The sequence below is a fragment of the Cheilinus undulatus genome, linkage group 9 (genome assembly GCF_018320785.1).
Source record: "Cheilinus undulatus linkage group 9, ASM1832078v1, whole genome shotgun sequence".
In the NCBI taxonomy this organism is placed as follows: Eukaryota; Metazoa; Chordata; class Actinopteri; order Labriformes; family Labridae; genus Cheilinus; species Cheilinus undulatus.
The window spans coordinates 28,742,199-28,769,476 of record NC_054873.1 but is presented as its reverse complement, the minus strand read 5'-3'; the positions used below and the strand labels follow the sequence as shown (position 1 = coordinate 28,769,476).

General features: G+C 42.6%; 1 protein-coding gene across 3 annotated transcripts in view; it reads left to right on the top strand.

Annotated features, from left to right (window-relative positions):
* otud7a (OTU deubiquitinase 7A) overlaps positions 1–26,237 on the top strand; it is a 56,002-nt gene extending 29,765 nt beyond the window's left edge. For 2 of the 3 annotated variants that reach the window (XM_041796531.1, XM_041796532.1), the window contains exons 3-13: positions 42–195; positions 4,923–5,108; positions 5,190–5,408; positions 9,486–9,587; positions 12,161–12,288; positions 12,817–12,929; positions 14,127–14,254; positions 14,608–14,757; positions 22,040–22,154; positions 22,709–22,793; positions 23,145–26,237. In XM_041796531.1, the coding sequence (XP_041652465.1) occupies positions 111–195; positions 4,923–5,108; positions 5,190–5,408; positions 9,486–9,587; positions 12,161–12,288; positions 12,817–12,929; positions 14,127–14,254; positions 14,608–14,757; positions 22,040–22,154; positions 22,709–22,793; positions 23,145–24,698 (2,865 nt within the window). In that variant the 5' untranslated portion in view covers positions 42–110 and the 3' untranslated portion in view covers positions 24,699–26,237. Of the gene's footprint in view, positions 1–41; positions 196–4,647; positions 4,754–4,922; positions 5,109–5,189; positions 5,409–9,485; positions 9,588–12,160; positions 12,289–12,816; positions 12,930–14,126; positions 14,255–14,607; positions 14,758–22,039; positions 22,155–22,708; positions 22,794–23,144 lie in introns of those variants that run through there. The other variant, XM_041796533.1, reaches the window with a different exon arrangement.
* Positions 26,238–27,278: the final 1,041 nt, after the last annotated feature.

Here is a 27,278-nt window from a genome sequence, read left to right as displayed (position 1 = left end):
TGTTTTCAAACCTTCACTGTGTTTCCATTTTTTGCTTGTAGATGAGAACGTGAAGGCTGGCGTCCACCAAGGCCTCCGCTGCACCTTGGGCAGCGCACACACATGATCACATGACTCTGGACATGGACGCGGTCCTGTCAGACTTTGTTCGGTCCACAGGGGCAGAACCGGGTCTGGCAAGAGACCTGCTGGAAGGTAAGACATCAAAAGTGTCCTGCACCACCAACACAAACTGTGGAAACAATGGGAAGTCAATGTGATGTATAACTGGGTTTAATTGCTGCCATTTTGAAGCATCTAGGTGTGTATTTTGGCTGTCAGCAGCTCAGCTTCACAGGAAGTGACCATATTTGGAGTGCAGGTTTACACTGGAGAAGGATGAAGGGTTGGCAAACAGAAAGTTATCCCAGATATAAAGACTTGCTTGTATGTCATTAGCTGGTTTATGAGCAAGTTCAATATCACGTTTCCTACGGACATTTGTTTGTGATCATGGCTCATCAGAGTTGTTTGTTTTTTGAGTCAGGGATGCACCATGTTAGATTTTTGCAGATGTCCAATTCATTCCAAATTAGCTGATATGGAGCTCTGTCTTATTTTATAACAGACCTAAAACTTCACTCTCTAAGACACACTTTAGATACACTATATGGGCAAAAGTATTCCATAAATGTTCGTAAAGCCGTCTTCATGTGAATGACAGGTGTCATGTCAGTCTTGTGCATACCACTTCAAATAAAGTGTTACAGTTTACTGTGTAGTAATTGGGAGCCTAATTTGGATTGACACACTTTTGTAGCCAGCTTCAAGTGGCCACTTGACTAACTGTAGTTTTTAACATGAGCTTCATTATCAGCCTCTGAAGCTGCAGCTTGACCTCTAAGGTTTAAGTCTTTATCACACTTCAATGTGTTGAGGGGAGTTGGATTTTGGAGTTTCTGCTGATCCCTGTAGTACTGCTGTTGCTCATGTGAGCAAACAAGAGGAAAGAACATAAGGGGAGAGGAAATAAGGGGGAAAGGGAAAGAAGGACAAACAAAAGAGGGGAGGAGAGGAGCAGGGTTTGCAACAGTGGGCCAGCTCGCTGATTTAGAGGCCAGTGTGACGGTTTTACGAGTGCACTCTCCAGGGAGAGCTTTGTGCCCATTCATTGGAACTCATTGAGGAGCGGAGTGCTACTGGCACTTGTATAGCTTACATACAGTGCCGCCCAGGGAAAAAAACAGGGGAGTAAAAGTGCACACTACAACAGAAAGCTGCTTGATGGTCAGTTGAATTGGCTTTGATATGTAGGAACAGTAAAAGTGATGTTTTTGTTTATGTTTCCAGTCCTTCAGAGTAGCTGTTTCAGTCTCAGCCAATTTTGCTTTAGAGTATGTGGTCGAACTGCAGTAAAGAGATGCTGAACTCAAGGATGCAGCTCTGTGTACGTTACAGGAATAAGAGCATGCCGCACATTAATCAGACCTCCATTAGGGGATGAAATCCTTGTAAAGAATGTGCAATGCCTGTGTGTGTCCTGGAAAGTTTTTGTGTGGGTTATGCAGCCGGTGTCTTCTGTGATGGAGAATTAAAGCGTTGGGTGTCTGTCTCTCCCTCCCCCTCAGCCTTTTTTTTTTTTTCTGAATCTGCTCTGGCACCGAGCCACCAGGGGCTACATGTGACACCAAACAAGACACTGCACTCAGACAAGACAGACGTGGGCCTGGATGTCCTATTTCTGCTTCTTTGGTGGTGTAAGCTTCACTTTCCAGGCCTGCATCAGTCGACTGCTCTGTGACCCTCTATGCTCTGAGTCAGGATGGTGTGAGGAGCAAGAAGGGAGACAGGAGGAAAGCAGACTGAGAAATATGACAGTACTGGATGTGGTGCTTCCCTCTAGAGGCTGGTTTGTGTATTGAAGAATGTGTTTGGACATGAGGCAGGAGTATTTTGAGATTTTGGGTGGGCAAAGAGTGGAGAGGAAGGCTTATTTCTGTGATTTTTTTTTTCAAATTTAAGAACTCAGTCAGATTAGCTTTGTTAGCAAAGCTTCCTTAAATAGATGTCTTACTTTTTTATGTTTGGAAAATCCTCCTATTCAGCACTTTAAACAATACCACACTAACAGAGACATTTAAAGACCATGTTTTAGGTGAAAATTTGTGCAAGACTTCAAGTTGTATTTCTGGAAGTGTGCAGATCCATAAAGCAGATCCATTTGCATTGACTGGAGTAAGATATAGTGGTAAGTGGTGCCAGGTTTCATGTTCAGACAGCTAAGAAGCAGCATGTCTGGAAGTCAGACGCGGAAAGAGGACAACTTCCTGTAGCTCTGTTACGCATGGAGTCCATTAATGCACCCTACCTCATAAACCTGCTCTGATTACACCCAAGCTCTCTTTGAATGGCTGCAGTTGCAAGTATTGCCTTGACTTTAAAGACAGTTTTTCAGGTATTTTCCGTTGTATATGAAGGCACACAGAGATATAATAAGATGAAGGTTTTACTGGTGTCTTTAATCCTGGAAGGCATTTCTGTTAGTGAGACAGCACCCAGAGGAGACAACTGTGTCTGTGTGATTATGGCGCTCATGTGTTACCAGTGTGTGGGTTCTTCCTCTGGCGTATCAGGATATTGCTGTCAGTCTGTGGAAGGATCCGTCTCCCATCACTATCTTTATTGTTGCTTCACCAACCAACCTCAACCCTGTGGTTATTATCCTTTTGATGGAGACTAAAGTACTGTATGGCTTTGCAGCATATGAATTATTGATACAATAATGGGAAAGACTTTTTCATAGATCTGCAAGAGTATCTGTTATTATTTCCTTATCAAAACAACATCAACTTTTCTTGTTTTTACCCTGACTTAAAGGGAATAGGGCTTTTTTTGCAGGATGCTTGGCAGATTTTGAAAGGCTATACTATTTAATCATAGGAGGACATGACATTTGGCTTTCCTACAACATAGAATAAAATTTTTATCCATCCATTTTCTTCTGCTTATCCGTAATCAGGTTGCGGTGGCAGCAGGCTAAGGAAGTCAACACAGACTTCCCACTCCACAACAACATTTTCCAGGTCCTCCTGCGGGATTCCAAGGCGTTTCCAGGCCAGATAAGATATATATTCCCTCCAGCGAGTTCTGGGTCTGCCTGGGGTCTCTTTCCAGTTGGACGTGGCTGGAAAACTTCCACATGGAGGCATCTGGGAGGCATCCTGATCAGATGCCCAAACCACCTCAACTGGCTCCTTACAACGTGAAGGAGCAGTGGTTCTACTTCAAGATCCTTCTGGATGACCGAGCTCCTCCCTCTATCTCTAATGCAGAGCCCAGCCCCCCTCCTAAAGAATCTCATTTCGACCGCTTAAACCCGTAAATTGTAAATTATCAGTAAATTATCGGTAACTTATCTCCCGGTCCCTTCTAGCCTCGCTCATTAACAAGACCTCAAGGTACTTGAACTCCTTCACTTAGGGCAAAGACACCCTCCCCACCCGGAGGGAGCAACCCACTGTTTTTTTTTTTTTCAGCAGAGTACCATGGCCTTGGACTTGGAGGTGCTGACCCTCATCCCAACCTCTTTGCACTCAGCCACAAACCGCCCCAGTTCCTGCTACAGGGCCCCAGCTGGAGAAGCCAACAGAACAACATCATCTGTGAAAAGCAGAGATGGGATTCTGAGGTCACCCAAATGAAAACCCTCCTGTCTCTGGCCGTGCCTTGAGATCTTGTCCATGAAAATCACAAATCGAATCGGAAACAAGGGGCAGCCCTGGGGGAGGCCAGCACACACCAGGAACGTGTCTCACTTTGTGTCTCACTTTGGTTATACAGGGATCTGATGGCTTGCTGCAGCTGCCCCAGGACCCCATAATTCCGCAGTACCTCCCACATTACCCCCCGCGGGACACAGTTGTAGGCCTTCTCCAAATCCACAAAACATATGTAGACTGGATGTGCAAACTCCCGTGTCCCCTCAAGGAGCCCTTCAAGGGTAAAGAGTTGGTCCACTGTCCCACGGCCAGGGTGGAATCCACATTGAATAAAACTTCACTAAAGTTTTAGAAATTTGCCTAGAATCTTTGGGGAACAGTTTGAAATTTTCAATTTGGTTTGAAGTTTTGGGGAAGATTTGCATTGAATTTTTTATGTACTTTCACGGCTACTTTCATGCAGCTGGTGAACTCAGGGGTTTCATTGCTAACTTTGGCACAAAAGTTTTGGGGTTCAAATCCCGGTCAGTGCATGAATATTATCCAGTGTGGTCCCTTGGGCAAGGTCCTTAAACAACCAACACCATTAACAACTGTCTGTCAACACAAATGTATGTCATTATTGGCAAACACATCTGCTAAATGGCACTGTAAAAATGGATGCAATGTTGAATTGTTGGTGGAATTTGATTGAAATTTTGGGGGGAATTACACATGAAATTTTCTTGCATGTTAAAAATTTAAGGTAATTCGTTTAAATGTATGTTGTTGTTTTTTTTTCTTTTTGTTTTGTCTTTTTCCCCCCTGTGATTTTCTATGGAACCTTGGTTGAATTAATTTGTTATTAGGAAATGTTGAATGAAATTTGCCTCAAGATTTACTTGAATATTATTGGAAATTTGACAGATTTGTCTTCTTTGAAAATCTTTGACTACAAGGGTTGGGGAATATTTGAGGATAATCTATTTTTTCTTTGTTTGTTTTTTAATAGTTGGCACAGGGTCAGTGAAGTGTTGTTACCACCAAAACATGGCCTCCTGGAGATGTCATATTCTGTTAGTGGTTACTCTTTAGGTTTTAAACTTATCAGGCCCCACTTATCCAAAATAAGTGGGAGGAACAAAAATTGCTCTACAGACAAAAGCATGGGTCTCAGGAAGTTATATTGACAGTGCCATTTATGTTTATTTTTTATTCAACCCTTTCTTTGTTTTTGTCCTGTAGGTAAAAACTGGGACCTCAGTGCTGCTCTAAATGATTACGAGGAGCTCAGGCAGGTCCACACTGCCAACCTGCCGCAGGTCTTCAATGAGGGCCGCTACTACAAGCAGCCAGAGACACGTGACACGCCCACCCATGTCAGCAAGATCGACAGGCAGTGTGCACAGAAGCAGGAGGACAATGCACAAGGTTCGACTGAAAAACTGTCAAAAACACCACCACCACTGGACTCGGTAGCTTTCACTCATCTTCCCTTCTTCTTCCCTCCAGAGAAGCGTCTGTCCCGCGGGATCTCCCATGCCAGCTCTGCCATCGTGTCCCTGGCACGGCTGCAGGTGGCCAACGAGTGTACCAGCGAGCAGTTCCCTCTTGAGATGCCCATCTACACATTCCAGCTACCGGACCTCAGCGTCTACAGCGAGGACTTCAGGAGCTTCATAGAGAGAGATCTGATAGAGCAGTCCACCATGATGGCTCTGGAGCAGGCTGGTGTGTACTAAAAGGTTTCATATGTTATGATGAAAGATCTGAACTAGAATCCATATTTGAATAGCACTTGAATGTAGAAGATCCTCAAAGAAGCAGCAATGAGAAGCGCATTGGGGTGAGTGATGTAGAGCGTGATGTGGAGGGTAAGACTGAGAGTAAGATCAGAGAAGCAGCATCATCTGGAAGCAAGACGACAACAACCTAATTCAAAGCATCCTGGATCCCAGAGGATTCATCTCCCCACTGAAGCTTTGAACTAATGCGGAAGAAACTAGTTAGCTAAGTTTGAAATCTTCCTGCAGATTTTCCCACACAGAGGCAGTAAGGATTGGAAAAGCCTCCTCACCTACTTCTACTATTATCTGTGAGAACAAAAAGGAACACTTGGACAATTTATTCCCCTTCTATGCTTTATTTTCTGTTCCACATTAATGATAAATGACCGGTTTTATAGTTTGATATGTTTGGATCAAACAGTCTCAAATATCCAGATGATAGTGTTGGATTGGCAGCGATAATTGAAGCTTTTTAATGAACTTGATCGAAATGTTTTGCTTTTAAAAATTACAAAGGGACCATGGCTGCTGCAATTCTTTAAAAATAATTACCAAAATTAAAAAAAAAGGTTAAACCTTAAGAAATATAATAGTGTTCTACATTCCCAGAATAATGTGGTTATTTAATTAGAAATAGTGCCAAAGAAAAGGTTAATTTTGACCCCATCTACACTGAGGGGTAAATCATTCAAAGCCTCTTCTGTGTTTACTGTTGTTAAATAAATGATGCCTTCAGATAACCCTAGGCTCAGAGCAGTGAGCCAGCCTGCAGTAACGCAGTGTGCCGTGGCCAAAGCTGTGAAGCAGTTGTCTCTCCCTCAGGGACATGCGCAGGGCGGTGATGGAGAGACTGAAAGAGTCAAGCTGATAAGGAAAATACAGGACAAGATGGGGAAGAGTAGAGGAGTGCTGGGTGTTGGAGGGTTGTGCAAGCATATGGCTTGTGCTAATGATCACCTTCAAAGTTCAGCTATTGAGGCTCATTAAGCTTGTTGGCTAATTGTTCTCAGTGGGCACTTACTGGTTTACTCTGCTTTACTGTGAGACGAGAAGACTTAAAGTTCCATTTTTAATGTATGGGGTACCTTTCCATACCCGTTACTGCCTGTTATTTTTAAAGATGGTAAACTGAGGTTCAAGCCGAGCATCGGCATGGGATGAAAGGGGGATTGAAATGACTGTGAGGGTGCAGGCTATTCTGATTTTTTTCCTAAACTACTCTTCTACTGGGATCTTCACACAAAATCATCTCCAGGGTTTGCAGAGAATTCTCTGAAAAAGAGAAAATATCTAATGAGTGGCAGTTCACTGGGCAAAAATGGTTTGTTGATGGCAGTTGTCTGAAGATAATGGCCAGATTAGTTCAAGTGGTAATTCAAATAACCATGAAACAGATGGGCTACAATAGCAGAGGACCACACCAGGTGTTGCTACAGTCAGATAAATACAGCAAGCTACAATTCCAACGGGCTCACAAAAATTGCACAATAGAAGGCTGGAAAATGTTGCCTCTTCTGAAAGGTCTTGATTTCTGTCAGAGTAGATGCATTAGATTTGCCAAAACTCATAAAATTTGGGTGTTTTGGACAAAAATTCTTCATTCTATACTATTTGACATTTCATAAACAATGAAATAAATCACGAAACTCATCCCTTTTCCAGTTTACTGAAAAAAATCGTACGCACCTTCAGTTTTTTATCTTTGCTTTGTAAAAACTGACATTCATTTTTCTAAGTTCATGTCTTAAAAAATGTCTAAAGTGTGCTAGAACTCTCTGTCTTGACTATGCCAGATAAATGGTTGATTAGATATTTGCATTAATGAGCAGATGAACAGAAGAAACAACTTTCTAAATGAGTGGTTCTCAACTGGTTTAGGCCTAACCTTGCAAAGCAGATGGATTTGCCCATTTCCGTGTTTTTCACTGGTGAACACAACTTGCAGAGCTCCCATCTGAACCATTTGGGCCCAGTTGAAAGTGACAGGACCAATAAGCGCCGAGGGGCAGTACTTTCGGGCGCAGTGTAGTCATGATGTAAGCAAGCAGCAACTAGAGGCCGATTAGCATGGATGCTGCTAAAGCGCCAGTTTTATCAGATATTGACGAAATTTCTTCGAGAACAAAGAACATCATTGAGTTTTTTGTTTTGTTTTGTTTTGGGGTTTTTTTGGGGGGGGGGGGACAATGTTTTTGCCCTTCTCCTGACCGCATTCGGCAAGAGTCTAATCGTCACGTGTTTTGTTGCTCTAATTGGCCTGTAAAGATTCGACAGACAGAATGTTCATCCTCTCACCCTCAAAGTTTTTTTTCAAAGGCTCTGCACTTTCCCAAACTACCGTCTATGGAAGGTTTACCAGATGGATGTATGAAACACATCCATCTGGCGTGTCAGGTTAGTTTAGGCCTGTTTACACAACAACATTCTGTTTCATTTTCTGCCTCCATTTTGAAATAGTTCCACAACATTTTGGAAACCGTGCATACGAGACTGCAGGAAACATCAAAAATGCTGTCGTATACATGCCAGGCCAGTAGATGGCGCTATGATTTTGCAATGAACCAAAATACACAATGCGTAGAGACCCTTCCTTCCTCAGAGGACCCACCTGCGCATGTGCGAAAATCCTACTCGAGCATGGCAATTAACTGCAACCATAGAAGGCATGTGTATTGTCAGAAAGTGGAATTTTGCCTAACACTGTAACACCATTCTTGGGTAGACAGACAGCCAAAACGCAACAAAATTTTTTTGTTTTTTTCCTGAAAATGTTGTGTACATAGGGCCTCAGGACCCCCCCGCCAACCTCTGAACGACATTTCATGACCCAAATTTCTGATATTTGTCAACCAGTTAGATTATTTAACAGGAAGTGGTGCAGTCTGGACCTCAGACAGTGGACACAAATGACTTAAGACAGAGAAAATAAAACATGTTTTAAACCGTCCCTGTTAAACTTGCAACATTATTTCCCAGGCACACGTTTATGACCCACTGAAAATATTTCTGCAAACCACCTTTGGGTCCTTACCCACCTGTTGAGAACCACTATTTTACATTATCTCTCTGTTTTTTTGGGCCCTAACCCTTTCAATTGATACAAAAACAGAAAATGTGAGGGAGACAGAGTCGAGTAGATTTACAATCCAAGAGTGAAGGCCGGTAGTCGTACCTGCAGTTGATGTTTGGAGGAGTGTAATCTCTGTATATGAGGTTACTGCTCTATTGACTGAGCTCAGTTGGCACCTCAGGGCTCATTTTTTTTGTTGATTCTTTTTCTCAGAGAGATTAAAGTCTATGTTAGGAATAAATGTTGTTATTGTGTGCTCATAAAACCTGTCAAGGCAACAAAAATTGACTCTGGATTTTAGTAACCTTGCAAAGCAGATGAATATGCCCGTTTCCTTGTTTTTCACTGGCAAATCCATCTTGCAAAGCTCCCATCTGAACCATTTGGGCCTGGTTAGAAAGTGACAGGACCAATTAACAATGAGGGGCACTACTTTCAGGCACAGCAGAGTCGTGACGTAAACAAGCATCAGCAAGAGGTGGTGCCGTTATGGAGGAAGAGATTAGCGTGGATGCTGCTATAGTGCCAGATTTATTAGAACTTGACGACATTTCTTCATTAAAAGAAGAACAGAGAACAGCAGTGAGTTGTTTTCTTTTCAAAATAACAAAAGTCGAATACTTACATGTCTGTAGTGGCCATGTTTCACGTTATTTGTCAGTAGCTGCGCACGCTCAGCTTGATAGCAGCTACGTCACATGTTTTGTTACTCTGATTGGCCCGTAGAGATGTGACAGAACGTTCACCCAATCATGCTCCAAGTTTTTTTTCAAAGCCTCTGCCTTTTCCCAAATGTTTCCTATTGAAGCTTTCCCAGATGGATGTGTGAAACAAATCCATCCAAGAAAACTTATTTTTAAAGTGCATACAAACCAGAAGTGCTGGATGAGGTTAACCCCTTTGTTTTTCCTTTTTTGTATAGTCCTTAATATTTTGTCTGTATGTGTGCAGGTCGTCTGAACTGGTGGTCCACCATGTGCACCAGCTGTAAGAAGCTGCTTCCTCTAGCCACCACAGGGGACGGGAACTGCCTCCTGCATGCTGCTTCTTTAGGTGAGCCCCTGCACAGCTTTATATCTGAAATATAGTATGATCTAGGGCTGCAGTAATAGATTCTTTTTGTAGTCGAGTACTCTATCAATTCTTCTGAAGATTAATCGAGTACTCTAATAAGAAATATTGCATTTTTTTAATGTCACTTTTGCATTTTCAAGAGAAGTAGTACTAGACAAATGAGAAAAGAAGATTGGTCCCTTAAATGAACTACTTCTATATTAAAAATTGGTATTAACAGGTTCTCTAAAGAAAATACATTTTACAAAGTGCAATGAAGTTCTGATGACAAATTACATTTCTTAAAGTTACAAGGAAAGGAAGTTAAATAATTACATAAGATTATGCAATATTTGGGGTTTTAGGGATCCTTTTTCAGAAAATTTTCTTTATTTCTTTCATTGTAGTTTATATTTATTTTCCAATTTGCCATTAAAGTAAAGGGACACTTAATTATTTTAACATCCTCTAGTTTATGCATGAATGTAATATTTCACATTCTAGTAAGAATAAAGTTTCACCATTCACACAGTGGTCTGATGATGTCTGAAAGGGGAACCTTTAGATTACAGGAATATGGTCTGTTTTTCAAAGGGTGTTCACTTTTAAATTCTCACATTTTTGTTTGTGAGCTGAATCTGACCTTTTAAGACCATCCACAGACATGGAGAACACATTATAAGAAATAAAGCTGCTTCTATGACCTTTTGAATCCTGACTGTATGATGATGAACTTTAACCTGTTTAGTCTCTGTCTCAGTCAGTCTGTGGCAATAGCGTGTTGCTATTTAATTGGTGTCAATTCATTATCAATATAAGTCTTATCAAATCATTCCGGATGCTAAAACATTTTGAAAAATACGCTGTAATCAAGACGTCAGTGCACTGAATTTTAGATAATCTATAACTAAATGTATAACGTGTGCACGCACAAGAGAGAGAGAGAGGGAAAGCGCCAAAGCAGGACTTGAATCGTGAAGCCTGACTGTCTTCTGTGAAACTGTCGGGCTCCACGATTCAAGTCCTCAGAGAAGTTTATGCAATTACCTGAAGTCTGCAGACACAAACTGAGCGCTGTCTCACACCAGCGAGTTATGCAGGCAGCATGTAAACTTGGAGATCTGCGTAGCTTCACCGGTGCAGGCATAGTGCCATATCTGCCATGAAGCCATGGCCAGTGGATGCGTAAAAACGCAGGACGTGTGGCTGTCAACATCAATGCATCAACTTCTCTTCCCTTGTGATTTTTACGCCTCGTATCATTCATGTTACGTCATAGTAACAGCGAAAACAAGTGCACTGTGCCACACAAATAGCCGTCCGTGCGAAACACAGCATGCCGTGCAACTGAAGGCCCGATATCCAAATTTACAGCGTGGACGTACAGGACTGATTTAAGTGAAGCCTCAAAGCAGATAATTCGCCTCGAGGAATTTTTTTGAATGGAATCACTGGGATAATTCGAGGAATCGTTTCCACCCCTTAAGGCCTTTGTTCATCTGACCTCTGAATGGATGAACAGAGCAACAAGAACAGCCTCTCAGTGGCAGTGCAGTATTCCAGTGCAGTATTACTTACCACAGCTTTTGCACAGTCAGCTTTCTTATACATAGCCATAAAAGAATGGAACAAGCTCCCAACTGAACTAAAGACCAACACAAACTATAGAGTCTTCTCCAGAGAAACAAAAAACTGGATTATTAGAAATCAAGCCTGTCAGCATTGACTAGTCTTTTAACATATATTCTTCTAATAATTATGTTTCTATGCCTTTGAGTGTAAGTGAGTCTATGTCTTTGTTTTAAATCTGTGTCTTTGCACTAAAATTGAATGTTTGCATTTTCTATGAACAAAATATATTTTCCTATGCTTTTATGCACTTTCTGTACTGTAAATGCACTTTATATCTATACCTTATTTTCTTTTTTGCCTGCCACAGGGACTGCAGATAGAAATTAGCTAGAAAGCTATAATCTGGTGCAGAGCATCTCTACTCTGATGAGTTTAATGTTTTTTCCTGTACATGGACCCTGACAAATTAAAGTAAATAAAAATTTTAAAAAAAACCTAGTACGATCACAAATCCATCACAGTCACTTGAGTCCAGATTTTTGTTGCTAAACTTCAGGACAGAAAACTGTGCTGCAGCACACCTGCCAAATTCAGAGAGTGGAGAGATTAGGAAGAGGGAGGAAGGAAAGAGGGAGCAAACTGACCTATAGATTTGAAGAAACTGTCAGCTGCAGGTTTCAGTGAGATTACAGTTCAACAGGTCTGTGCGAAGTGAGACTGTTGACTCTGAAAGCGAGGACTGCTGGGGCAGACAGCGAAGGCTTTAAGGTTAGAGGAAACAGAGCTAATGTGATATGCACTGACAGTTAAGACAACTTAAGCTCTTTGATGGGTGATAAAAGGCATTTTTAGACAGGAAGTTAAAGAGCATTTCAGTTTGATTTAGAAGTTTTGTGCTTTAAGAAATCCAACACCTTGTTTTAGTCATAAATATGCAAAGGCTTTGTTTTTATGCTCTCAATCTTCACATGCAGTAACTCTGCTGTGTGTCTGTTCATCAGGGATGTGGGGCTTCCATGACAGAGACCTGATGCTGAGGAAATCTCTGTACACCATGATGAAGAGCGGAGCAGAGAGAGACGCTCTGAAGAGGAGGTGGAGATGGCAGCAAACGCAACAGAACAAGGAGGTTGGGGAAAGTGTCCTTTTTTACAGCTGAACATGAATATATTACACCTTCTTTCAATACAGATACATTGAAAATGCCACGTAAGACTAGTAAACCTCTTAAATCTGTTAATAAGAGTTGGTTTTAGTTTCCCTTCATGTGCTGCTAATTCCATCAAATTAATCTCACTTCCTCTCACTTCTCCTGGTGTTCATGGATTTAGGTATGTGCCAAACTGTTAGCAAAATGGTGTCACCAAAGATAGCTCAGGCAAAAAAGTAGTCCAGATGCTTATGTTTTAAAAATGCCTGAGGCATCTTGGTGGCCCAGTGATCTTAGACAAATCTCTCGCAAAAGTGAGATGCAAAAGTACGTCAGACTTTCCCTTCACAGCAAAAATCTATCAGAAATTACCAGACATTTATACGTATTAGAAGATAGCCTTGTATTTGGAGATGTAAATAGAAAATATGAATAATAATAGGATTGTGTGGGTGAGCATCAGCCCGTGTTTACAAAGGTTTCATTTGCATGTATGTGTTTGTGCAGTCGGGGCTGGTGTACACCGAGGAGGAGTGGGAGAGAGAGTGGAACGAGCTTCTGAAGTTGGCTTCCAGCGAGCCTCGCACTCACCTCAGCAAGAATGGCAACACTAGCGGAGGGTAAGCTGCTCTGCTCGTCTTTCTCCCAGAAATGCCTGCAAGTGAGCATACTGAACTCTGAACTCACTAAGAAACACAAGCATCACATTTCAACCCTCTCTCTGAAGGGATCGCACAATTAAAGAGTGACTTCCTAACTGAGATGAGTGTGTCAGGGGTTGCTCTGCGTTCCCTTTTGTTGCTCTTTCAATTTTGCCACCTTGATTTGATAACATTGTGGGAGCTCTCATGTGAGACGGTGCCATCTACAGGCTGCTGTCAGTATTAATCATTTCTGCTGTAACAGCCTCCCCTGAGCTGTGGATTGCATTAAGCTGCAGCAGGTGATTTGATTTGCGTAGCCCCCCTGTTGCATAAACAAGCGTAAGAGTGGGTTTATCTCAGGCTACAGAGGCAGATTGGAAACCAACTCTTGGTTCCACCTACGCACAGAAACCTTGTGGTTATTTTCTGTTTCCATTTTTACTAAAATAGACATAGGTGCTTTCTCACACGTGTGGTATTGCAGCTGATCTGAAGCAGGGAAAAACATTTATGATGAACAGAAAAACAATTGAGGAGCATGCTGTTGATGTAAATGTCATCTGATTACAGAAAATGTCATTAAACCTTGAATTCATTGGCTTTCTGAGCATTTGCTGACCCTCTAATGCTAAAAATATCCCATTGAAGAGCATAATTTAGTCATTTATTCTGGTGGTTTTAACCTCTCATTGAGTTTGACTGTAACACAGTAATCAGGTTAGGGATGTTTGATGGCCCTAGTGCGAGATGAGCCCCCTAAATAGGATGAGTGGGATTCACATATTAAGAGGCTCTTTATTAGAGTGAATTTGGCAGCGTGGCTGTTTGTGTGGCTGACAACTTAATTGTTGCACATCCACTAGTTCCCTGGTGGTTGCATGCCTGAGAGCTCTGCCTCTGTTTTCTCTCTTCCTCCCCTCCCTCTTCCTCTCCATTTCTCTCCTACTCTCTCTCCAACACGTGTATGAACAGATGGATCTTTGTATATTGTAGTCCTGCCTGTTAGAGTCAGCCAGTGGGCAAAATGGATCCAACTAGATCAGAATAGATTTAGATTAGCACAAAGATTATTATTCTGGCTATGAATATTTCCTTTCGGTTAGTACCAGCTCAGGAAATTGTCGCAATATCCCATCATTCCCCTGTACTACATGTTTGCTTTTGTTTTTGCAGGGTGGATAACTCTGAAGATCCGGTGTATGAGAGTCTGGAGGAGTTCCATGTGTTTGTGCTGGCCCATGTGTTACGCAGGCCCATTGTAGTGGTGGCTGACACCATGCTCAGAGACTCAGGAGGAGAAGGTGGACCAAATATTTTTTTTTACCTTTACAGCACCTAATAAAGTATTCAACCCCCTTTTATTTATTCTATAAATCAATCATGGTCAATATAATGTCTTTTTTGACTAAACACTGTAAAAACATTTCTACAAAGTCATGCAAACTTAATCAAATTTTGTAATGTCAAATAAGTGACTGCATAAATATTCACCCCCTTCAAGTCAGTATTTGGTAGATACAACTTTTAAATGCACGGATTCTGTTTGGATAGATGTCACACCTAGACACTGAAATTTTACTCCGTTCTTCTTTGCAAATACTGCTCAAGACAAAAAAAAAACAGTCTGACACTTTATGGTGCCTTTGAATTACAGCATTTGCTCCCATCCCATTTGGAGGACTCTACCTGCCTCTGGAGGTACCCCCGAGTCGCTGTCACTGCTCCCCTCTGGTCCTGGCGTACGATCAGGCTCACTTCTCGGCGCTGGTGTCCATGGAGCAGAGGGACCAGCAGCGAGAGCAAGGTGAGCATCCGTCTAATATCACAAAACCACTTCCACTAAAGAAATCATGGCTTCTGCAAGTTTAGATGTTGACCTTTTCTTGACCCCTTGCTTAAAAAAAAAAAACACTGTAATGCGCGGTAGTTAAGTTAGGTAATAGTTAAGCAGGCTTTGCTTTTAACTTAAAGTAGGAAGACTGCAAGAGTGAGGGTGAGTGGTCTGCCTGTCCTTCCGGGGGTGAATAATGCATAAAACAGCACTCTAATTACCTGGGATCCATTATTAAAGCAGGCCAGTTGGCAGAAGGACGCGGGCTGGCTGACATGGAGGAAAGTGGACAGAGGGGGCTTTCAAAGAAAACCATATTTAAGGAAGCTCGAGCTGTGAAGACACCGTAAGACCTCCAAAAATGAACCATTTTTCTTACTTGAATGTCGTCCTTAGACCCTGTATGACTTAATTAAATTACTGTGACCGAGGGGTATAATTGAGTGTCTCTAGCTCAGATACAGAAGAAATTGAAAAGGCATCTATCTGACATTTCTGTTAAAGCTTTTAAAGTAGGTCTTTTTTGTCTCTCTGCAGATGAAGATTGCTCATGTGCCATTACCATACCTAGTGTGAGTCAGCCATGTTGCTGACATGACAAATGTTTCAATATGGCTGCTGCAATTAGTGATCAAGTTTGCTTACTTTCTGTGTTTCAAGTGCCATCAGGACTTTTGTCACTATTTCCATGGTCAGAAATGAACTGCCACACTTAAACTAAATTAAGCTTGTTGAAGCAAATATGTTACCCCAGTGAAAAAACAACATTTTTTAGTGTTTATCAGCATGTCTTTCTATGTAATCACTTCTCTGTGTTTGGAATATTGATTGTGTCACGTTGTGGTGAAGAAAATTTGATTTATTGTTGTGTGATTCATGTTTTTGTCTCGTTACTGGCTTCTCCAGACGCCAGTGTTCCCACTCTAGATCTGCTGCTTCTTCTTGAGGTCGGAGTCATCCTCACATAGAGTTCCTTTAAATGACAAACAGAGTGGATCTCCTTGACGACCGGTCTTGGTAGTCACAGCACTCTTCTGTATCTGACTCAGTGGGTGGAACTCACTTGTCATTTGCGTGGGCTGTCGGCCAGCTCCATCTCTTACGCAAAACTACTTCCTCCATCCGTCTTCCTCTCTCTTCTTCTTCTCAGGGTTTTCTGAGTTTATAAAGTCCTATTCTCAGGCTGGAAGCACAAACCCGGTTATTAAACCTTGGTTCCAGCACTAGATGATTACTAACCTGCAATCTTTGCCCTGAAGCCGTTCCCTTTAATACCAGCAGCACATCAAAAACAGCTCCACAGAGGAGAGCCACTCTACCCGCCCACTTATGAGTGTGTGCAACTGTGGCAGAGTGCAGTTTCTGTTTTTGCCCACTGGATGGCGCATATGTCCAAAGAATGCTTTATAGCTGGATCACAACAGCCCTGCATGACTGTACTTTTTCTCTCTGGTACACTGTGTCCTGTGATAGGATCAGAGTTGGTTTTGTCTGCAGCCTCTCTCCAGGATGTTATGAAAACTCTGGAGCGCTAAGCTCGGTGCATTTGTGTGTCATGTGATGTATCATGTTACACTGCAAGGGTGCAAATCTGTGCTGCTCCAGTCTTGATTTTTTTTTTTTTTTTTTTTTTTTTTTTTTACTTTTTTTGCATGTTGGAATAGAGTTTTTGGCTCTGATTGACTTTATTAGACATGGCTACTTGCATTTTTTATTGTTTCTCTTTTTATTGTAAACAGCAAAATGCACCACACTGGTTATACCTCTGAACAGATGCCAGACAGGCAGACAGTGTAAGGGTCAGACCTAATCTTCCACTGCCAATTAGGGCAGAGTAGCCCAAGCTGGCCCCTAAGCCCTAAACTGCATCACCACATATGGGCAGGGGTCCCGGGCTGCTGGAGCCCCGACAAACCCACCCATCTCTCCTGACAGTCAGGGCCTATGTGTGGACGTCTCAGGTGGAAGGCTGCTCTCAGTTTTCCTCCAGCACAGCAAAGCGCATCCATTGGCTCTGTGTGTTCAGGTGCCAGTGGCTGCGTCTGAATACTGGCTCTTTCTTCAGCCCCTCTGTGTGGAAGATTATGGTAGTCCCCACCAGTAACCTGATGCTAAATCACACTGACACATCTTGCTACTGCCCCTTTTATAGCATGCTTGGATGGTGGATGGGAAAAAAAGCAGCAAAGGCAAAGGATCAAAACTTTTCTGTCTGTTTTATATTTCCCCAAAGAGCAGTGAAGTGGGTTTTTTTCACGCTAGATTTCTATGCATCCTTGTATGTTTTTGTTAGATCCCACTGCAGCTCACCTTCTGTGTGATAATGACCAGCTCTTTACTACTCGCTGCCAGCCGTGCCTTTTATCAGCTTGTTTGTGCTCCTGTGGTTAAAACGATGCATGAGTAGAACTAGCCCTCTACAAAACTCCGGAGCTATTTCAAGCTACTAAAACACTTCCAGGTTTTTTTTGGCATCTCGTCATCAACCCTCTGACACCCGTTTGAAAAAAGTAAATGGTCTTCTTTTACACAAAGACCACCTACATAACAGTGCGGTGCAACCATCCTGCTCTGGCCCAGGTTTTCCTTCTATATCTATAACAGGCAGCCAGTGTATTACTCACCATGCAGGCAGTGTAATTAAATCAATATGGCAATGAGAGTTAAAATGCTATTTGTTGTGGTTCAACGTGTTACTTCAAATGTAATGTTCTTGTAATTACCACGACGGTTCCGCTGTTAAAATCGGTGGTAAAAAAGCAGAGGCTTGTTTATATGCAAGACTGCTGTTTACTCTGGTGAATTAGGCCCTTCAAGTCTGCAGCTGTGCAGAGTGACCAAAGTCAGGAATTCAAATTTGTGCATTTTCCAGACAGTACAAATTGTTCTTGAATCACAAAACAGAGGAAACATTGGCTCAGTGTTCCTGCTGTGAATCAAAGCTTGTACTGGTGAAATTTGTCATCTGAAGAGAGACAAAGACGGGTGAGAATCTTCCCTTTTTGGATTTCTCATCTCATAGAGCAGTCGATTTCGCTCAGACTAAAAAAAGACAAAGGAACGATATTTATGTAAGGTCTTAAATTCTTCGAAAGCCTATCCACCTCCTTTCCAGCAGTCCTGTCTTCACAAGTTACTCCCTGCTTCCCTCCTCCTCCTCCTCCTCCTCCTCTTCCCTGTCTGTTGAATCAAAGATGCAAACTGAGAAAGGCGAGGCAGGCTAGCTGCTCTGTTGCTGAGTACACAACTTGCATACCAGGGAGGGCTATGATGTCATCCATGCACAAGCTATGGGAAACGGTCATTCAAGGACAGCAGAACAAGGCTGCCAACAGGGATAGTAAATACATTACAGCACACTTTAGCCCCCCAGAGCTCAATTGGCAGTGTTGAATCTGTGGATCTGGACCAGGGCCCAAGCAGGAACAACAGCTCACACAGCAGTTTGGAACAGCGAGAAAAGAAGGACAGCTGCAACGTGGGAGCCAGGACGCCACCTCACAGACCTCCGCTGCCTGCTGCATGACCCAAGTGGGAACTGAGTGGGAGCTGGTTCACTGTCTTCTTTCTGTCTGTCTTTGTGTGAGTGTTTGTGATTATGACCGAGTTTTTCTGGGCCAGAGTGTTCTAGGAAAGACCCTTTTTAAGAAAACCTCAAATTTCATTCCTCCCTTCTTTTGTGGTGCTGCTCTGCACTGCTATTATTTTTTCCCCAGTGGTAACGGGCATTAGTCATGCTTCTTTTTAGGTAAAATGCATAACTTTGTGTAAATTACCTGCAAAGACTAGTATGATATTTCAGGATGGATTACTGGACATAGTGTGCCAGGAGTGTTATATTTTCTCTGTTTATGGGATTTATTTGCTTGGCAAGTAACTGTGTCACAAATAAGTGTTCATCGGGCGTGACTGCATTAATTTAGTCTTAAAACATGAGGCATTCTCACACTACATGTATGAGGAAGGGTGAATAAGGAAAGTGGTGAATATTCAATCAGCATTTTTAGTGAGAGGTTGTCTCTGCTGGTGTCTGTGTCCATGAAGCCCATAGAGCAGAGCAACCGATTGGCAGTGGAAGGATCGATGAAGCAGGGAGAAGACTGCATCCTCCATCTGGGTCTGACGGTGAAGGCTGGAATGCCCTCGTCCCGAACAGCCGGCCTCGCTCTGCTATCATGTGGACTGCAGCCTCCACACACTAGGTAGCCTGTGGAGAGCTGTCATGTGGGCCAGTGGGGTTTAAAGCAAGTCCTCCTCACGCTTGCGTTGTTGAAAGGCAGCCATGCACTCACACACAAACACGCCCGCGCTGCACTCACACTGTAAGCACGCCTCCCACGAGAGGAAGCCCGGGTGGGTGTCTGTTTTATGTTCTCTGTCCTGTGATTTGTGTTGAAAACCTCTTCCTGCTTGTGAGTAGCTGATCATATCACCAGGGTATGAGTTGAATCATTTCTGCACTCCTGTTTTTATTCTGCACTGCTGTCTTGATTGCACTCTTCACTAAACCAAATCATCACAAACAGTCTCGAGAATCCATAAAGCTGCTTACTTTAATGTATATCTAAGCTGAAGTCTCTTCATTCCTGGTTTTCCTCCAATACTGGCCCAGGGAGGATGAGGTCTGGGACGCTGCTAAAAGAGAAAGTCAGATGGGGCAGAATAGCTTTTGATTTCAACCTCAGAACAGACAAATCTGTTTAGGAAACAAAATGGTAAAATTGTTATCAAAAAAGCTAGTTTCAGACATTTTCTTATCTAGTAGCATTTTACTGTGGTGAGTTCACTGTTTGCAGATGTATCAAGAGTTGTGTCAGTGTTAGTGTTAGGATGACTGAAAGATGAACATGGCACATGAACATGGGCAAGACAGAAGAGACGACATAGGATTAAGAGTTTTTTGCCTTGAAAACAGTCAAAGCAGTCTAATAAAAGGAACAATTCCACACCTATTATTATCAGATTTATGATTTTACTTTAGGCAAAATGAGGTGTCCCATTTGCTATGGAATTTTTATTGCCATTTTTGAAATTTTAAGGGCACCTTGTCTCTGTTTGTTTCAAATTAAGTTCTCAGCCCTTAACAAAATATTCTCAATTTTGATTTTTAAATGTTTTCTTGAGACATTTTATTGCTCCATAATCTATAACTGGATGTTTTGTAACAGCAAGGACACACCTAATACAATTAGAGATAATATCCCACTGCTCCCTATATGTGGATAACAGATGGTGTCAAGGTCCTCATCATCAGTAAGGGGCCTATTTTTTGCTTAAGTTTTTCCTAGTCATCAGATTTTGCAACAAGGTAATGAAAATCTAATTTCACACAACTAGAATTTACAGTATATGAACAAAAGTATTTGGCCACACCTGTAAATGATTGAATTCAGGTGTTTTGGTCAGACCTGCTGCCACAGGTGTATAAAATTAAGCACCTAGCCATGCAGTCTCTATTCGCAAACATCTATGCAACAAAATGGGTCATTGTGAAAAGCTCAGTGACTTTAAGTGTGGTACTGTGATGGATGTCACCTTTGCAAACAGGAGGTTCATGAAATTTGATCCCTGCTGGATATTCCATGGTCAACTGTAATTGATTTTATTAGAAAGTGGAAGCATTTAGAAACAACAGAAACAGAAAATAATATAAAATCACAGAGTACGGTGCTTAAAAGTTGCCAGTGTTCTGTTGATTCCATTGCTAAAGAGTTCAGAACTTCCACTGGCATTAATGTAGGCACTAAAACTGCATTGGGAGCTTCATTGAATGGCTGAGCAGATGCATGCAAGCCTCACATCACCAAGTTCAATGGCAAGCATTGGATAGAGTGGTGTAAAGCACATTGACACTTGACTGTGTAGCAGTGGAAATGTGTTTTGTGGAGTGACAAATCACATTTCCACTGCTCCGCTTCTCTGTTTGGCAATCAGATGGGTGAATTTGGGTTTGGTGAATACCAGGAGAACATTACCTGCCTCACCGCATTGTGCCAGCTGTGAAGTTTGGTGGAGGAGGGATGATGGTATGGGTCTATTTTTCAGGGTAGGCTTCTTCTCTCCAGTGAGGCTTAATCTTAATACTTCAGCATATCTAGACATTTTGGACAATGCTATGTTTCCAACTTTGTGGCAACAGTTTGGAGAGGGCCCTTTTCCATTCCAACATGACTGTGCTCCAGTGCACAAAGCAAGGCCTATAAAGACATGGTTTGATGAGTTCAGTGTGGAAGAACTTGACTGGCCCACACAGAGCCCTGACCTCAACCCCACCGAACAAAGTTCAAAGTTGATTTTGCAGGATTACTGTAAGTGACATATGTCTGGTGAGTAGCATGCGGTGGGTTGTGGGGGTGTAGGTGTTGGTATGCAGAGGGCCTCATACGAAATTCTACTCAGGGCTCCACTTTGGTCAGCATTGGCCCTTCAATACAATAGGCAATACATAGCAAGGAGAAAGATGGTAGTAACTCTGTGGTAATTAATGTATTTTAAGACAATTATATGTTGGTACATCACGGTAACTCCTTAACTGATTAATTGAAAATGTCTCTGAAATGGTAAAATGTAAGATCAATGTATTTATTCATCGTAATTTTTGTCAATTTCACCTCTTACCAGTCTTTAGTTTCTTTTAATGTCCATCCAAAATCCTCTAGCTGTGCTCTCCGTCGTCTGTCCCTCAGTCAACTTTCTCTTCAGCCGTTTAACTTCCATTCATGTAACATAAATTCACGTCATCAGTACCAACGTGAAGAGTTGTGAAATAGAGACTCGGTGGGTCAAACTGAGCCAGGGAAATCTGTTCAAAATGTTGTATTTTTTATTTTGATATTTGGCATCAGCAGTTTGTTAATTCTATCACTTGATTTAGGAATGTCGGTATTTTGTCCCAACCTCAAAACCAGTTGACATTTCCCTGAACTGTCCCCCTGATGGAAAGCATTAGCACAGTAATTCTGAGAACCAGATTAGGGACCAATCTGTGTTATAAGAGGAGCCATAAGCAGTCCCAGTGACACTCACCAGCTGCAGTCACATCTTAAAAATGGATGGCAAATAGAAAACACCCAGTGTCTTTTACCCCACACTGACAGGCATCTGGGATAATTAAGGTGACATTATTCTAGCGTGTCATTATGGTGTCACATTAGATCTGACACCACGCTGGCCTCCTGAGAAAATGAGTTGCATGCGATCTCATGTCCGGTAGTAAAACTAGACCAAACTAACCTGATAATCTCATCTCTTCCAGCTGTTATCCCTCTGACCGACTCGGAGCACAAGCTGCTGGCACTCCATTTCGCCGTGGACCCTGGCAGGGACTGGGAGTGGGGGAGGGACGACAATGATAACACCAAGCTAGCCAAGTAAGTCCTGTGTAGTGTATCACGAGGTGTGATGCTTATCAAGAAAGAACACAAAGGTTGCTGACTTGAAAAGCAGCCCCATGAAGGGTGGGAGAGTAAAAATCTGCAGATTAAGGCAGTTCTGTTAGTCTACCCACAAAGCTTTACATGTGGGATTTAACTCCGATTATGGGCTGGGGGCTCAGGTCACCTCAAAGAATGAGTGGAGAGAGAGCAAATTGTGAGTCACGTCAGTCACCCAAAGGGTTTCCCAGGAATGGCCTCACTAAAGCAGCAACACCCTCTCTGAGTCCAGCAAAGAGTTTATGTAAGGGTTTCTGTTTCACATTCCTGCCAGTCAGGGCTTAGCTTATCCTTTAGCATGCTGCAGAATGAACATCACAAATACACAGAAAAAAGATGCTCAAACTGATAAATAGTACCTCCTCTCTGTCTTGCTCTAAAAATGTCCTTCTCGGATTCAGGACTTTGCCAAATAACCTGCACATGTTGGTAAAGTGTTTGTTAGATGTCATCCATAGCCTGTTACCTACTGTGTTTATGTTCTTCCTCAGTCTCATCTTGTCTCTGGAGGCCAAACTCAACCTGCTGCACAACTACATGAATGTAACATGGATCCGAATTCCATCAGAAACAAGGGTAACTTTTTTCCTCACACATGTGTCATGTTTGTCACGGTTATTTAGCCCTTGTGGGACTCTTCTACTCCAGATGTTTTTGAAACCACAGTCCAATCAATCAGTTTTATTTACCAGTCAGTTGCAGTAATCTCAGGCATTCATGTGTTTGTTCTGATAATAAATCATCTGAAACCAGCTGAACTAAGTTCTTCGTGAGATGTTTTTTGGGGCGGATTTGTCTGGAATACTTTGGAAATCTTTTAAAGCTGTCCACTTATTAACTTTTGAATTTGTTTTGAATTATTCTTTCAACCTTGTTGTTTGGTTACTCATGTTTTGCTCATTACTGCATGTTTGTGTGTCCGTACAGGCTCCCCTGGCTCAGCCAGAGTCTCCCACAGCCTCTGCAGGTGAGGATGTCCAGTCTCTAGCTGAGTCCATGGACTCTGACCGTGAGTCTGTGGGCAGCAACTCCAATGTCAACAACGGCAAGCCCAGCAAAGAGAAGGACAAAGAGAAGCAGCGCAAGGACAAGGACAAGAGCCGGGCTGATTCAGTAGCCAACAAACTGGGTAGCTTTAGTAAAACCTTGGGAATCAAGCTAAAGAAGAACATGGGAGGTCTGGGTGGCCTCGTGCATGGCAAAATGAACAAATCTAACTCTGGCTCAGGTCGTAACGGGGAGAATGGAGGGGAAAAAACAAAGAAGAAGGAATCTAAAACAACCAAGGGAAGCAAGGAGGAGTCAGGCCAATCAGCCAGCTCCACCTCATCAGAGAAGGCAACTAGTCCCTCCCCAACGGACAGACCCTCCAGCTCCTCCCCTACAGAGAGACAGGACAGTGCAGGGAGAGTCTCAGGGGATAAGAGCCTAGAAAACTGGAAGTACAGCACGGATGTAAAGCTCAGCCTCAACATCCTGCGAGCTGCCATGCAGGGGGAGCGCAAGTTCATCTTTGCAGGCCTCCTCCTTACCAGCCACCGACACCAGTTCCACGAAGAGATGATCAGCTACTACCTGACCAACGCCCAGGAGCGCTTCAGCCAAGAGCAGGAGCAGAAGAGGAAGGAAGCAGAGAAAAAGCCTCCCACCACCACTGAGGTCACAGCAAAGAAGCCTGAGCATGAGAGTGTCTTCCAGAGGGAGAGATCGGACAGCTCGCCTCCGGAGAGCTGCTCTCCCATCCTGCCCCATCACACCCACACCTACAACCACAACTCCCAGCTCAAGATGCAGGGCAGGAACAGTCCCACTCCTGCAGCCCCTCTTGTCTCTGTCCCAGCCCCTCCTCTCACCCCGCCAACAGTCTCCCATCATGTCACCCACCCAGCCCCAGCCCCTGCGCCTTACTCTTCCCCCAGTATTGGTGCTAAGAGACCTGGGCCCGTTCCTGTGTCCGCCCACTACAGCCATACACCGCCCATCCAGAGGCACAGCGTGATCCACTTACAAGATGTCAACATGCAATCCTCCATCTTCCAGGACGACCCCTATAATAAGCCTGTGGTGGGCACCCTAAAGACATGCGCCACCTACCCCCAGCAGAACCGCACACTCTCGTCCCAGAGTTACAGCCCTGCTCGCCTGTCAGGGGTCCGCACTGTTAACACCATAGAGACCCTCTCCTACAACATGCCTGGCGAACACAAGTCCCACACCTACACCAATGGATTTCACGCGGGAGACATTCAGGACTGCCTGGAGTTTGCTGATGAGGACAACTCGTCTCACACCTGGCTCAACCAAGACAAAACCAAAGGGCGGAGCTCTGGAAGCCCTTTGTACTGCTTTCAGCAGCGCCGCTGCAAGAGGGAGAACTGCTCCTTCTACGGCAGGCCGGAGACAGACAACTACTGCTCCTACTGCTACAGAGAGGAGCTGAAACGCAGGGAGAGGGAGAGCAAAGTGCAGAGGCCCGCATAGCCATCACAGCCACTTCAGCCACTTGTCAGCAAGACCGCAGGAGACTGGAGGGAACTACACCATCTGCACTCTGCATTTCCAATAACATGGTGGCAAATGTTTCCTATTTTGTTGAAGAATGCTCTTGTATTCCTGTCACCCTTCCCTTGTTAGTAAAGAATTACTTTATGATGGGGGAAGCAGAACTTGAAACAGTGAGCAGCTTTGGCCAGAAATTGTGCTATTTTGTTTATTTTTCTCCCCCCTGTCTTTAGTCTTTTACTTGTTTTAGAGTAAAAGTCATCTCTATGTGATGTAACTTTGTGTATGTGGGAAAAAAATCTTTATTTTTCAAAGTACAGAAGATTTGCATCTCATCAGGAGGGAACATTTTAGCTCTTTCAATCTGTTTTGAATGCAATACCTCTTCTTGGTTCTTCAAAATCTCTGTGGAAAATTTATAGTTGTTTTGCAATCAAAAGAAAATTATCGGGAGATTAATATTAGACATTAAAGCAATAAATTGGTGATTTTTGCTACACCCTCTCCCAATTTTGTCTATGCACCAATAATATAGTTACTGTAGGTTAACTGTGTCTTGTAAATTGTAAAGGATCGTCATGGTGTGCTTTTGTAAACAAATTTGAACTACAGGAACTCAAATGTGTAAGCATTATAGATTGTAATGTTGGATTAGGATGAAATGTAAAACTATATCATTTGTTAAGTGTACTTTTGTTCTTAACCACGGTGCAAAATTTTGCTGTGTCAGAATTGGACTCAAAATATTGTGTAAGAGATCATTTCACATTTCTTCCCGTAGTCGGCCTCTTAGAGACCACAAGCACTGCCAAACTGGCTTCTTAAAAAACAAAATAATCAAATTTTTAAAATGTTCAATGTGGCAAACACCACACAATGTGCATAGGATGAACTGCTTCTCAAATTTGCAGTGTTTATCTTGTGTTTCTCCGAGTCGCCTGTTAATTACTCTATCTATACAGTCAGTGTGTTAGAGGAATTTTGGGTAGTGAGAGCAGGCCGATGCGTATTTGTCTGATATGTAATTACGTGTCTCCTTCCCTCTCTTACACACTCAACACGATGTGCAATCATGCTATTAGCACTATGTGGTGACCTGCAGTATTGATGTGTCACCGGTCCAGTGTGAGATTGTCTGTCTATTCATATTTAGAGGCCGTTAAATGAAGCACCTGCTGCTAAGAGCACCTCAAGCCTTTGTGATCATCAGTGCTTTAACCAATCAGTGGGGTTTGTAAAACCCCGGGCCTCCAAGTGCTTTCTGCTCATCTGACATGACTACTGTAACGACGCAGTGTTTGTGTTGCTGTTTGTTCTGGTGATGCTTGGATAATGTACCATGCTGTCCTTAACTAAGTGTGTCCTGGCCAAGGATGTCCACTGCTCCCCGGGTTCGCTTCTGTCTCTCTCTCTTTCCTGTATACACTGCAGTGTTGCTCCTCTTCGTTTCTATGTGACCAGTTCATGGACTCTCACCATGTTAGGATTGTAAGATATGATTTTGTATTCCTTTAAGAGTTTTACACTACTTTAAATTATTAATTTGCACATTAGGTACAAATGTAAATATGAAAAAAAATAGTTTATTGTTACAAAACTGGTGTGTCTGTCCTTTTTTTCCTCATAACTTATAATGGTAGCAGGGATTTTACTTTTAAGGGAAGAATTTTTCAATCACACTTTTAATATGTTTACTTCCTTTTAAGAGGAAAAAGTGCTATTGTATTTTCTTTTTATACCATTTTCACCTTTTCCTACTAATGCCTGAAAAACATAGAAAATCAAATGCACTTTTAGTTTTATTTTTGGCTTTAGTAGAGTGTCAGACAGGCCTGAACAGCCCAGTGAACAGCCCCTCCCCAGATGTGATTTATTAATATCAATGCATGTGGTTTGGATTAGTAGCATCAGTGCTAGCCACCTGGCTCACATTTGCCTCCTTTTTGTGCCAAAAATTATCTACTATTCACTATCTATGACTAATATTTACATTGTATTTGAGTTAAAAAGTTCCGGAGAAAGTTGCCTTAATTTCTTCTTTTGTGTAGGTCAGTCATGGCTGAGACTCGTGGTGCATTTCCACCAAGTGGTCCAGGTTGGTTCAGTACAGTAAACCCTGATCGCTGTTGTGTTTCCACAGCCAGTGTCCATCCAATGTCCAATGATTAGGATGATTTTGCTCCACACAGAAGTAAGAGCTGGTCTTTTGGCTTCCAAATGGCTCCTCATTTGGTGCCTTTTTTTGGCTTTCTTATGTCTATTATCATCAACACTAGAAAAAGGGAAATCAGCTCTATACATCCCTATGACTTGCAGCTTCTTATCTTGAATTAAGAAGTCAGATGAGTTTTGCTTCATCATATATCACGGTTTCCTTTAAAGGCAAGGTTATGAGGGAGAAAAGCTATTTATCTCAGTACAAAACATGGTGCATTTTGTGTTTGTCCAGTATTACTTCTGTCAGACAGGAAGTGAAGATTCGTTGACCACTGTTTATGGTCAGCAGGGTACTTTAGACACCAAAAACACAAATTCATGGAAATACTAGCCAGTTGATTT